General features: G+C 27.9%; 1 protein-coding gene across 1 annotated transcript in view; it reads right to left on the reverse strand.

The window, feature by feature from the left end:
* Nucleotides 1–15611, reverse strand: part of LOC132934536 (uncharacterized) — a 118910-nt gene that overhangs the window by 39353 nt on the left and 63946 nt on the right. Inside the window, exons 60-66 of the mRNA XM_061000851.1 lie at nt 15412–15600; nt 7324–7433; nt 7068–7180; nt 5785–5896; nt 5524–5653; nt 3177–3385; nt 939–1095 (exon numbers count right to left, since the gene is read on the reverse strand). Of these exons, the coding sequence (XP_060856834.1) occupies nt 939–1095; nt 3177–3385; nt 5524–5653; nt 5785–5896; nt 7068–7180; nt 7324–7433; nt 15412–15600 (1020 nt within the window). The remainder of the gene's footprint in view (nt 1–938; nt 1096–3176; nt 3386–5523; nt 5654–5784; nt 5897–7067; nt 7181–7323; nt 7434–15411; nt 15601–15611) is intronic.

The following is a 15611-nucleotide window of genomic DNA, read 5'->3' on the forward strand; positions in this document are numbered from 1 at the left end:
TTTTAATATCGATATTTTTATTTGTACTACTCGTATATTGTTTTTTTTTAAATCTATATTTTAGTAATATAATTACTTAAATCTAGACACATCGTACTTCTTGCATCATCGTATGCTGTATACTGTTATTTTATGTTTCTACATATCTACCTACCTATTGTAATTTGGCTCACCCGTTTAATCATAATAAATAAAATGTAGCACGAGCATGATCACGTACACGGAGCTAAATATTATTTTTAATGTGCATTGCTAAATTTGTAGATACTAACATACTGCTCAAAAATATTATCGTGAGTACCGATAATAGTAGTTAAGAACTAACAATCTGCTATATAATCATTGCTGCAGCCTGCATGGAAATTGAATGATAATTTTGATTCTGGATGAGCGAACATAATAATAATAGAGAAAAATACTGATGACTTAATATGGTCAAAAACATGCAAAATTTCGTAACATTTTTTTTTAAAAGTTCATAAAAATCAAATTAATTTTATATTATATAACATAAGTGTAAATTTAAATTTCGCAATAATTTAAGTAGATAGGTATATCAATATACTATATAATTGTTTGAATATTAAATATAGATAAACATGTTTATAATTTGAATAGTTTAAACTTTAAATGTATAAAAGTGACATAATATAATATGTGTTTTGAAGTTTAAACTTACAACTTTTTCGTAATATATTATGTAAATAAGGCAAAAAATTATACATTCTGGATAATTGTACAATGGAATGAATTGTAGCTATCCTATATCTAATGATGAGAGTAGGTACCTAGGTACATAATAGGTATCTACTGCACTGGCGCACGGTGCAGATAGTACAATGCCATAATGTATACTCATATTATTATTACGCATATATACCTACGCGCCCCTGATTGTGATAATTTTAGTAATAATTATGATAATATTATTTTTGTACCTGATACGTGAAACGTGCAATATTGGAAATTCATATTGCATATTAGAGATAAGCCCCTCTCGCTCTCTATCATGAGCAATTCGTTTTCGTAGTAGATAACCGTATCGTTCAGTTGCAACGGCATTTGTTTAATACTGTCGGGAAAAACTCTCACGTCCTGAAGCATAAAAAAAGAAACGAAGACAATTTAATGTACTATAATAGTTATAATATACCTATGTTGTTATTATTATTATGGTTATTAAAAATATTATCATATCGTGACGGTAGTACGGCGCATAACATTTGCAGGATACACCGTTCGAACATATTTTATTAACCGTTTATATGGTATCGCATTGGGTTAGTTACACATTAAATAAATAATTATTATTATATAGTGCTCGTTTCGAACTCTAATGGCATAGGTATAGTGGGTACCTACATGTGTGATAATGGTATATATTGCTGGTTCGTCACAATGATAATAGTGGAACATGTACGAGGATCGATTTTTTAGGTTCCTACTAGGAATTAGATGTATTTTAATAAGTATATTATGTGTGATCCATCTAAAATTATTACGATTAATCAACGTTTCTGATAACTATATTTTTACAATGTGTCATTGTAAACAGTTATGAAATCCTTTTGCCAATATTTTGGAAACAAAATAAAAGCACAAAAACATGAATTTGTATTGGGGGTCAGTTGATACAACAACAATGCAAAATTCAGAAGATAAACTCATAACTTTTGTAGTGAAAATAGCCCACCTATTTAATATCCTACACGTCTTTATCTCACGCGTAATGTGGAATTCTACGGAATGTCAATTAAATAGTTATTCTTATTTGTTGTACTTTTTTTATTCATTTCATCTTATTTTTTGTATATACTATTATAGTGAAGAAAATGAAGAAAACTTAATTAAAAAAAAAAAAAAAACTGATAATAATAACAAAGAATTTTAGGAAAGCGAAAGCGACTATAGTGATGGCTTGGATAAAGTGCAAAAATGGTTCAGACATTGATTTAAATGGAACTGAAGGAGTTAGTGAAATATAATACGTACTTACTTATGATTATGATAAATGTATAAAATAATATATTTCAATTGAGTTCATTTTTTGTTATTATTTGTACCATAGTCGGTATTAAAGTATTAAAGTATTAAAGTATTAAAGTAAAACTATTTAGTAATACTAATCATTTTCCTGAACAATATTATATAAAAACTAGTTTATTATTGATTTATTATTTAGTACTTAAGTTCATTAAGTAATTGTATTTTAATTTACTGTATTATACTATCTATTAATTTATTATTTATTTATAAATATTAAATGTATATAAATTGATTCTTTATATAAAAAGAATATAGGTATATTATCGAAAATATTTTATTTAAATTATAAGTATTTTATTATATTGAATATTTAAATGATTTTATAGGTAAAGATTTTGTTAATACAAAATAAATACCACTTTTACAAATCAAAGTGGCAATATTAAATATAACAATTTCCAATCGATTATAATTGTTCAACATTTTGAAAGATTTCACAGTTTTCTTTTTTCATAAAATTACCACACTTTACTTAGAGCACAAAAAATATATTTTATAATTTTAAATTTTAAAACTCAGAATAGTTAGAAGGAATGTTTGTAGATCACATACTAAAATAACGCTTTTCAGTCATCTTATACCAAAATAAAAAAAATGTCGTTCAACATGTCGCCCGTACACTATCCATACAATTTAGTATTTACCTAGGTATCATGTAATGGAAATATTTTAATAAAGCAATTAAGGGATCGTTACTGTCACAATTTATTGTTGTATGCGTTTATTTTAAATTATAAAAGTAGGTATTCGTATTAAATAAATTCATACTATTAAGAGGCGGAAACGGTGAAATCGAGTATTAAACGCGGCCAATGTTACTAAATTATTAATAGCATGACATTCGAGTCTAAATTATAGTGCTTAGTGACCGTCATATAATAGGTCACAGTAACTACAACTGTAAGCATTCGAAACTTTAAAGCTGATGGAACTTCCTCATCTGCAAACTTCAATGTGCTTTCATAGGTTTTTTGTGGCATGCATATAACAACAAAGCGATATTAATGACTTATGTAATAATATGACAATATATTGGTGGTATTAAAATAATATTTTCGAGTGTGCTGAAAAGGACGTCAGCTCCTTATTACGAAACCATATGGTTTCTATATTACGCACGCTTCTCGTACCTTGCGAAGGAGGTCTATCGAAATCGTCTCGGACCCCAGTATCAGCAACATCGTGTAGTGGCCTTTGATTTCAGATTCATAGTTGAGCACCAGAGAAAACTCATTACCGACGAAATCATTGGCCAGCAGATACGAACATTGGCCCTTAAAGTCGTAATGTCTCTGGTCGAATGTCACAAAGTGCTGCGACCCGACTATCATCGCGTGAGCTGCAACACGAGCGTGGTTACGCAACAAGTTGAGTAGTAGAAGAAAACAGGTAATTAAATATAATATTGTAATATATTAATATAATATAAGTGCAATATTGTTTCACGAATGGTATTAGTCGTGCACAAAAGTTGTAAAAGTATTTCATAGTTAGCATATTTTTAAAGATGGTCCCATAAGGCCACCATAACACTTTTTTTCCGATATACAATATTCCAATATTTATATTGCTATAATATAAAATTGAACTGGTATTTTAATTTGTCTGATCCGTGACCCAACATAAAAAAAACCTATCGATTGGATCAAAACCCGATATTCTATATACATATAATGTGATATAAATTATGTGAATTATCAACACATCTTGCTTTTTTGCAAGGATTATTAATTTATTATACCTAATTACTTTTCTAGATGCAAAAATTAAACATTCTTTTCACCTGACAAAAAAATAAAACACAAATATATAACTAATAACCAAGTAAATAATAATTAATAATACTTAGGTATATAAATAAAAACAATAAAATTACATGTGCTGGTGTTTAGCCTAATACAGTAGAATCTAAACATCAAAATCATATCATGTCAACTATATGTTGTGGCGCTGCTGCTGATATCATACATATTTATTATATTTTAATAAATATTTCAGGTAAGTTTATACGACAATTCCAAAGAATGAAAATGTCGCAAACGTTATAATATTAAATATTGTGTGTGACTTATGTAAACAAATTATTTTGTAAATTATGTATAGTATTTATTACGTTTCCGATTCGATCGTTTAGATTTAATGATGCACCTGCGTACACTACTAACTATATACAAATATTTATCTGTCAAATCAGTTTTTATAATACATAATATCTTAAATATTATTATATAATATTATAGCATTGGTTACCTATATTATTATAACCAGACGTATTATTGGTCGTTATTACTTATTATTTATTATACAATAGTACGCAACATTGTGTACGTACATATTATTGTGTCTGGTTCGTAAAATAATGTACATTAGGTGCGCGTGTCCGAATCTCCAAACTAATTAGTATACACTGCCTACCTACTAGCTACATATATCCTATAATATAATTATTATAGGTATGATCATGCCATAAATATATACCATCCATCGTATACTATAAATCATGAAATGCGAAGCGAGAATTTAAAACACTTTTTTTTGTCTACGAAATTCCGATCACTTGTGTACCCATTGGCTATACTATTATTATAGTATATAGAATTATCGTAGATCATTATTATATTAGTATTATAATAAAGATATATTTCAATATTATATGGTTACGAAATATGTAGCAGTGTAGCCTAGGAAAAACTGTAGCTATACCTACGCGTGATAATATTATACATATTATTATTTATTATATTATAAAGTCGTAATGGTGGGGTGACCTGAAGGTGGTTGCGATTACCTATATTATAATATTATTATAACATGCAATGGTCATCCATGAGCAAGTTCATAAAAAAAAAAATTAGTCGATCGAGTAAAGTCATCGGTAGTAAAGTGATGCTGTAAGTTATAGTTAACAAACAGTATTATATGTATATCTAAAAAAGTTTATAACATAGAGAATAAAAATTAATTTAACCCAGACCATAGTCCATAAGAAGTTAGTTAATTTTTTTTAATTACTACCCTACACATATCTACACAAATACAGTGATTGGGAAACTTTTAAATTTTTTTAAATAATAACCAAATATTTTATTAAAATGCACTATACTATTAGATATACAAATATACTATTCTTTCTTATAGCACACTACCTACAGCTAAATTGTATGCGTTCATATAAACTAAATTATTAAATCAAGTAATGTTTATTTGTACATCTGTATTTAAAACCATTGTGTACCAAGTGATATAACAAATAATTAATATTAGTTTTAACAACGGATATGACGTGTAAACGCGATTTTCACTTGACGTATTAATCTTCCAAATTTACAGAAAAAATTTAATTTGTTAAAATGGGTGTTTTAGAGTTAATTAGAAAATTAACTAACTAGTTTAATTAGCTGATAAATTAAAAAAATATTAACTTTTTAACTTAACTTTAGCTTCAGTCTTTTTAAATAGTTAAATAATTTAACCTACCTCGGAACGGTGGCAGCCAATTCGTGTAGTCCATAAATGGCATCAAATTATAGTACACAAACCAAAACGTCACATTGGATGGCGCAAACATGCTCAACAGTTTAGTGGCCATTCTGTATTCTGGGATTTCCTAAAATAAACCATTGAGTGGCAAACGATCGCATTTAATTGTTATTTCATTGTTTTCGGCGCAATTAGTTAAGTAGGTATATTATATCGGTGAATAATAATTTATAATAAGCATATCGTATTGACAATTACTTCGTATCTGGGCGTTTCATTGAAAGCGTGCCACGAGAACGGCAACTTCTGTTCCAGTTCTAGAATTCCTTTTTCCGGATCGCATATAAATTTTGTTTTCGCCTTGTGGTATCTAAAATAAAACACGATCATCGGTAAATTAACGATTTTGTCTATCATAAACGTGAAAACAAATTAACTTCATTATATTTTTCACGGAAACACGCTAAAAAAGTAAAGTTTGGTAATCGATACTTCAATACATCGTTATATCAATTAGGTGCCTATTATCCTTACCAACGGCGGTGGTGCAATAATTATAAGGGTGATTCAAAAATCACATTCACCTCGTATTTTTCCTGATAATGATTTTACATAAAATATAAGATAGATATATTACAATATAGTCTATTCATGATTTTTTATAATAACGTTATATTTGACAAAACTATTGAAATTTGTAAACGTAGTTATAACGAAAGCGATAATTTAAAATAATTAAATACCGCAAAACAAAACATAACATTTAACGAAATATACTATATATAATTAAACAAAACATAACGCAAAACGTAATTTATAGAATATCATTGAACAAAAAATAACGCAAAACGAAATAATTTAAAAGGTCTTTTGGTTTCTTAGAAACATTTATTTCATGCAAACAATCTAAGAATTGATTATATTATATTCCGTATCCGGGCCATTACCTACCCGCATTAGTTATTATTAATAAATTTAATAGGTATTAAGACTATTCTAACTAACGATAAACGCAAAAGTTGAATAACGTTTTAATTCTAAATAACGACAAACCAAAAAATTGTGTAACGTTTTAATTGAAAATTACATAAACGGGATTTTTTTTCAAATTTTCTAGCCCTGACTGTTTTATACAAATTATAAAACATTTTTATAGATTAACATAAATTACTATAATTTTGAAACCACTATAGCCTATTACTAATGATCTTCTAAACCTATTACCTTGGGTACACAAATTTAAACAACTCGAATACCATACTCGTTAATTACTCTATTTCAATTAAGATGTATCAAAATGTTCTGCTTAACAATAAACAACAATAAAAAGAGTAGTTATCATTTGAAAACAAAAAGTTTTTACCGTCACCGAACACAGGATACTCCTTAAATGGATTGAGTATTTAAAAATATATAGTAATCAAATAAACTTGAAAATTCTAAAATCGGTATTTGAATAAATATAATGCGTAATCTAAGTAAAATGGGGGTGAGTATGTTTAATCAATCATCCTGTATACAAACACTGTTACGGGTCTTACTTCATTTCGTTGTCGACTGCTGTGTACGTTAGATCGTATAATCTATTCACTAGTTTTGGAATAATACTTTGGATTTTTTTGCTCAAGTCGATGTATTCGCAAAACCACACAAACTAAAAAACATAACGAAACAATGTAAATAGGCCGTGGATAAGACGCACGTAGAAATATAATATGAAATGTTTTCATTGTTTAAGATAATATTATATCATCTGAACAACAGTCTCTATATTTTCGGTTGCGTAATGATTATTACTTGGTTGATCATTGTTTTGGTGTTGTCGATCACGTAAGAGATCAACGGCAACTTGAGCAATTGATTCACGCCGTCCATTATCTCCAGTCTGAGGGCGTTCATTTCGGTCGCTGAAATCATTTCAAACACACATCACATAAATGAACGCACACGTCATATAACACGTCTGTCTGTTTGACATATACAACAGCGTAGCGGTAATATGCAAAGTGAAACTTTCATACGCGAAATGCCTACACCAGCATCATGTCTTAATGTTTTTCGACGGAGTACCAAAAATGATGTACGTACACATACATTACACACATATACACTATAACCATATACTACAATACTAGATAGGTATCTATAGATAATAGATACCTAGGTTAGGTACTACATTCGTTTGACGTTTGTTTTCGTAAACGAGGGGATTGACATTTTGCTGGTAAAGTGAATAAATTATTCAAAAATCGTTTCGTAAAATATGTACCAGTGGTGGATAATGGAAAATCTAATACGAGTAACAACAATCCAAGATGTCGTGTATACCTACAGGCTACAATATGAAATATACAATAAGTACGAATTGTGTATTATAATAAAGTAAGTTGTTGTATCTACGCTATATCGTTGATATAGAGTTTCTACTGGCATAATATATTATGTAATGGTATTAATAGTAATAACGTACTACGTACCTATAATATAATATAAAGGGTGATTGTTTTAGAGGTAAACACTATCATTTGACATTGCCAAGAAAAGTATTGTTTTTTTTTTACATAATTTCAATGTTCGTCACTGCTAAAGAGTATTATTATTTTTTTAAATATATATTTTTTGCTATTTATAGTAAAATAGATAATAATTAAGCGTGCTTACTATATTTTATAGTACCTATATTGAGCAGAGTAGTAACCGATATATTTTTGTGGAGTACCTTTGTAGTTGTATCCATCTACTCTGCTCATCAAAACGTTTTATACTTATAAGTTATAACCATTTAATCAGTGCGGAGAATAGATAACAAAAATGTCATCTAGATAAGATATAGATAAATATAAATTTTAAAATACATTTTACTTTTATCTAAATAATATTATGGTATGGATAAAACTAATTTTTATTATATTTAAATAACAAATTAAAGTACTTCTTTACCTACGTGAACATAAAGCAAGTAGTAACTAATAGTTAATAGGTACATATGGCAATATGATAATATTATGTACTAATTAAAAAAAATAAAAATCTTTTTTTTTTTTAAATAAGTGGTTTTACAATGACCAAAAATTATCTTTAAAAAAATGAATAAAAATACGCATTAAGACTTTTAAAGAAAACTAGTGATTAACTTTGAAAGAATCGTCGTGTATACGTTATTCAGTTATGGGATTTGTATGGGAAGGGAGTGTCGGATATACAGGAATTCGCTGTTGTCTTTTAAAAACAGCCCGGCGTGCTACTTTTGATGTCTGGTGAGATCAGCCAAATTATTACTATCGCGGGATTTACTTAACCTTCATAATATGCATTTGTATTCTTTAGTTATAGATTAATTTGATATAGACATAATATTATAATATCTATATATGTATAAAATATATTTTATGATAGTTCATACTTTCATAGTAGTACTGCAGTAAGTTATTATTACTTGTATTATTAGTTATTACTTAGAAGTAAGTATATTATTGTAAATTAATTTAATATTATAAATTACACAATGTTGGATATGATTTTAACATTTCGAATTCAGATAGTCGATACATTGAATGTTTAAAAATATAAAAACTGATGAATTAATAATACATTTATAAGAGGAGGAGGGGCTCACCCCCTTAAATCAGATTCAAAAACGTCACAAGTAAGATACACTCAGATTTTTTTTAACGATGGTTACGATATATTTTAGCTCCTTTGAATGACGCTATTGACGTCATCGTTGCTGAACGCACCTAATCTTATTGATGACGTGAAATAAAACCCACACAGAATCTACTTAAAACAATTGTTTTGGACCTCGATATCTGTGTCAATACTAATAGTAGTGTTTGAAAATTTCATGAAATTTAAAAAAATGAAATATTTCAGTATTTTAATACTTTTTTTTATTTTTAAATAAGTTTTATATTTACATATAATTGTCATAAATCACCTTCATAATTGTATGGTACCTAAATGTATACCTAACCCTTGGTATTATACAATTAAAATGGTATTCAAAGTTTTTAAATATTGTAATGTTTAAATGATACAAGTAGGTATATACAATAGTATACATGTATATTGTATACCTACTGGATTCTTACATTAGAATTTAGAACACTTTGTGAACATTGTGGTAAAAAAAATTTCATTGTTTCACGTTTTTGTGAAATATTTCATACACTAACTAATAGTCTAAAATTTTAATTTCAAATATAACATCAAACATACATGACATATTAAATATTACTTCTTAGTTCCTAACACCGTACGATGTACGCAATACGCATTCATTGGCATTTGGAAGTAATGTGTCAAGCGGGAAGTGAATACAATTAATTATTACACAGCACACGGAGCAGGTGAAAATCGATACAAATTTAAGTTAAATTAAAATGAATAATTGAAAAAGTACAAAATGTATGTCGAAAATATAGTAATATTATGTGGGTAAGTAGTAGTTAGATATTTAATTTGTATAAATGCGTATATTATATTTTATTATGTGTATATCACTATCGGGTTATTTTTGGCACAACTAGAAATTGTTGAAAACATTCTTTACGTGCAATTCGTATAAGGAAATCGTACGCGTATGTACACGAAAACTAGTTTTTTTTTTGCAATCTTGTACGAATGGATTGATGCCAATATAATAATATAATAATGTGCTCAATGGAATGAGTAGGTAATTATGCGAACAAAATTGTTCTCTATTCCCCAAAGACTTCGGTGGAAACGTTAATATGATCGTACACAAGTTGAATCCATTCAAGTTTAAAATACATTAATATTACTTGCTATTTAACAGTCTATAATATTCAAGCTTGTATTTTAATAATTTTAATTATATATTTTGTTAATTTTATTAACAAACTACAAACTATATTGCATGTTTCTATAATAATATATAATACATTTTAGTGAGTCTCTTGCATAAGGTAGGTGTGTATTTTATTATTATAATAAATTAATAAACTTTATAGGTGACCTATGTTGCAAAGTGTGAATCATATAACAGTACAAATAACTACGTTAACATTTCTTGCATTAATTATATTATATTATAATACCTATCGTAAATCTGGTTTAAAGCTGGTTTTGCCGGGAAACGAAATAGGCCTGATTTATAAAAAATTGTGTACGAAAATATTATAACGTGTTGTCACTTAGTTGTCGTATCTAATTAACATTGTTAGTATTGAAATCGTGTTTTAATATTTAACGTAGGTATAAGCGTAAATAAATTGTAATTGGAATATTATAAAATGTATATGAATATTATGATACGCATATTATTTTGTATACCTTTTAATTTTTTCCAGGTAACACTACATATTTACATTTCACGCCTGGATTACGATGGATTGAATCGGGACTTTTTTTACAAGCTCGAGGGTAGGTACCTAAAATCTAAATACATATTTATAGGAAAATTCTATATTTTTAACTCTCCTAGAAAGGGCAGCAAGCACAGAAATACTTGTATATTTCTATAAATATGAATATCTATTTTTTTGTATACCCTGTTTGGGCTGGTCTAATATTTTAAATTTATTTTTACTTCACAAGTATGGTTTCAAAATCAAAACTTACTAAATGAGCGAGCCATTTCAAAAAACATTTTTTGTTTAAATTATTTTATATTAATTTGTTTTTAGCTAAAATGTAGGCAGGTACTAATTATATACATTATATCTTACATATATATTATTAAATATTTTATTTATATATTACAATAAATTCATTATAACTGTTATTAAATAATAATGATAATAATACAAACTAGAGATGTTCCAAATATTCGACATCATCCCCCAAAAAATTTAACTATTTATGATTCAATTTGAAATGGCTCTCAATTAGTCAATTTTTATTTTGTTATTAAATTGTTAAGTCAAAATTACTTTTAAATAAAATAACAGGCCTACTTCAGTATGGTATCAAAAATAGATAATACTATTTATAAAAATACAAGTATTACTAGTTATTTCACTCTACTGGTTTCTGGAAGAGTTCAAAATCACAGCTATCTTATAAATATGTATTTACTATTTATAAGTACCTATCCCATAGCTTGATAAAAAAAGTCCCGAACAAATCCAACAAAATTCATCAATGAAATGTAATGTTATGTGAAAAAATGATCAAGTTTTATAATAGGTAGGTACATACCTAATATTGTAGATTTTCTTATATTTTTACGGCATTTCGATTGACGCTAGTTATTATAATTCTCTTTTTTTATATATAAGTATATAAAATATTATAAATCCTTTTAATGTTTAACTTTTATAATACCTATATTTTATAAGTGAAAACGACACTTGGTTTTTATCTTTATGAAAGTCTGCGTAGTAAGTACCGAATGACAAAAGCAATTTAAAAAAATTTTCTGTGACAAAACTCACACCTTTACATTTCTATATAATATTATAATGCACCGTCAATACGATGTATAATTATTATTTAAATTTACGTAGTGATTGTTAACAGCATTGTTATATTTTGTTCGCCGAGTGTTATATATGCACCTATACAAGTATTTAGGTATATATTTTACAGCGTGCCACTATAAAATCAAATAATCGAATGCATAGAAGGCCCAACAGTTGTATAGAAAACTATACTTTAACTTTATTTCAAATACCTATTATTAAATATATTATTTTGGTTTATAAACAAATGTGTTTGACATGCCCTTTCACCCAGTAACTTCAATTTAAAATTAACATTGTCATAGTCCATATAGGTAACAATATCGTTATGTCGACATATTGTCATGACTTGAAATGCCACAGAACAATTTTATTTAGATATTACTGCAGTAGGTACGATATAAATACTTGACGCATTAATTCATTACATATGTATTTTGCATATTGTACAGATAATAATACTATTACTATTATATCATACGATATCTGTGTAGAGTAGGTATAGACAGTAGGTTCAAAGATATAGGTATATATTAAAATGTCCATATTTAGGAACCGATAACTTTAATGCTTAGACAAACTATTGAAGAAAATTATATAACGATGAACTGTAATCCCTTTTCAGTGACCTAGTATATTGAAATAAATAAAAAGAAGAAAGTTAGTTTGGTCAGAATATTTCTGGAGGAAGCATGATTCGATGATAAGAAAGGTAATTCAGGAAAACCCAATAGGTAGGAAGGAAACCTCTCGAAAGACCACGGTTAAAGTGGGAGTGTAAGAACTGCGTAAAAAGGGATACTGCAGAACCAAATAGTCATTGGCTGGAAATAGCGGAGGATAGAAGTAGAGGGTTTGGTGAACGGTACGATCTTAAATGGCTGAGATCAAAAAATAAGAAGAAGGAATCAAAAACATAAACTGAAATTATAGTTTCAAAGCTATTGTGTAGATATGGACATAGGTACCTATATTATAGGGATTTTTTTTGTTAGTAGGTATTTAAAGTTTAAATTTTGAAAAAATTTATCAAACTCTCGAAAATTTTCAAATTATTTTGTTATAAACTATACAATTTAACCACTTCCTACATTTTACCTGTGGCCATTCTTAATGTGGACATTTTTACCGACTACCGTTGCATATACTATATACCTTTTAGACTAGCAACTATTTTGTTTTTAATTAATTTCGTTTTACTTTTTATCAACCTCAGTCTTACGACGATAATAATTTTAAATCGTTATTTTAAAAATTACTAAGATAATTAAATTTATATTAATATACAAAATATTATACATTTTAATAATTCAGAGATTAAACAAATTATGTTCAAGGTCTTTCCGCGCATATTGCTTCCGCGCCTACCTTCCTCGTCTGGATTACTATTATATTATATATACAAGCAGTTTTATTATAACTCATAGTTCATATTATAATGTACTATGTAGGTAAATACTCCAGAGTAATAAAAATAAACTATTTTCATAACATTTTTAATGTGGGCTTAATTCGAGTTGTGCTCTAAAATGAAATTGTGTATTGAATATATTATTATTTCGTTATTATATAATGTAGGTAATGCAAAAAATGCATCGTATTGGGATATTTAATGTAATATATGATCTTATATACAATATAAATTATTTCATGTCTTTAAGTTACTTCCCTCGTTATACATAATATTTATTTAAATTTCAGTACTACAAATTTGAAAAGAGAATTTTTCTTCAGATTTCATACTATCGGAATTAACTGTCTATGTGTCAACGTACCAAATGTTTTTACAATATTCCAAATTTACAATAAATACAAAATGTAATAATTAACTGTAACTCATTAAAGATAAATACAAATGCACACAATATAATACTATGCATCTACATGTCACAAACATATTATAAACATCTCCTCTCTTTTCCTGGCTTATTTGTCTACACAAATCGATCCAAATAGGATTTTCCTCGATTTATTAAACACTAAATATTTAGTTACCACGGTATTACACATTCATTTTACAAAATGTATGCTAGTTTACAATAATAAAACAATGATGTATTACATATACTTGCATGAGGATGATTATGAATTACGTAAATTCCCTATTCAGTATAAACTACAAAATGCACACTGTTATTGCGTATGATATAATGTGTATATTGCACATAACTCATATTATTTGTATTCGTATTTTTTCGCTTTACATTAACATTGTAAAATTTGCCAACTTTAATGCGTCTGTTTTTATGTGGGATAATGGCTTTGGTCATTGAAATGACTACCCATGTGACTGCGACACAGTTGATCGTCTCGGAAAATATAATTTCCTAGACGGTTAAAAACAAAATGTTGATTTCACAGTAGATTAAGCTCATTATATTGCTTGATTCAGTGTTATTGGTCCCCCCAATCGCGATTTAAGTATTGAGCGAGCGGCGCGGCGTTGCCCCAATGTTTATCGCTATAATATCTGTCGGACAGAAGCGATATAATTATTTCTTATAACACACACGATCAAACGGCGTAAACGCGTATGGTCCAATGATGTTAGCTGAAGCATTGAAGGCAGGGAGGATGGATATATGGCAATCGCCACCCTCCTTGTATCGGTTTTTTGCTTTACTGGCTGCTCCCGTCGATTCGACATATTGATAACTTTCGACTTTAGTGCAATTATTATAATAGACATGTTTTCTGTTTGTCGTCTTTATCGTATTGATCTCATTCAATTTTGAGCGAACATAAAGCAAAACTGGTGAAGAAAATATCTTATTACGCCACCACACTTAACAATAATCCCGTCATTTTTGATAATAAAAACTTACCATGGTGAAAAAAAGTCTTATCTATACCACGGAGACATTGGATATCATTGGTCATAAAATTATTTTCTATCGCTAAATGATTAAATTCACTACTAATCCGTGTCAGTAGAGTGCGTTAAGTTATTTTCACTAATAAATCATATTTTATTTTAGAATTAAATGAATTTAAGTAATTACTTAATATCATAGGAAAAATATAAGAGAGGGTATGAGGGTGATTAGCACTCAAAGTTTTTAAATTAGAACCGTCGTAATTTATGCAATTTATGGACTACATGAAAAAAGGGCCTTCAGCCTCCACATTTTTTTTCATTGAAATCCGTCACTGCTTATTATAATGATACACTTGTGTCTAGTGTTGGAACAAAACTATTTATTCTTTATATGGCACCATAACTTGACCGTATAAAAATATCATTGATTATAAGTGAGAATAAATACTTCAAACTGTTCATATTATTATATTGTGAGCCTCAAAAGTTACTATATGTTCAGTCGAAAACTGTGTCATGTTTACATTTACAAAGATATAGTCGATGTATATAGTTATAATGTATAATGTATACAATGATATATATTTATATATATTATATAGAAAGAGAAAGAGAAAGAGAGTGAGAGAGTTGAGTACTCACCGAATGGTATGAGAGGATAATATTTAGTCTTGATGACGTCGTACAATATTGTGCAGTATTTTTTTAGATTCGTAAATAAATCATTTTGCATAAGATCTTTATAAAATTTGTCCAAGTCTTGTGTCATATTTTGAGTGTGCGCGTAATACGGCGATTGCATAAGTTCTTGCTGTCTTGCGTACAAAAACTCTGTTGTATCA

The sequence above is a fragment of the Metopolophium dirhodum genome, chromosome 1 (genome assembly GCF_019925205.1).
Source record: "Metopolophium dirhodum isolate CAU chromosome 1, ASM1992520v1, whole genome shotgun sequence".
In the NCBI taxonomy this organism is placed as follows: Eukaryota; Metazoa; Arthropoda; class Insecta; order Hemiptera; family Aphididae; genus Metopolophium; species Metopolophium dirhodum.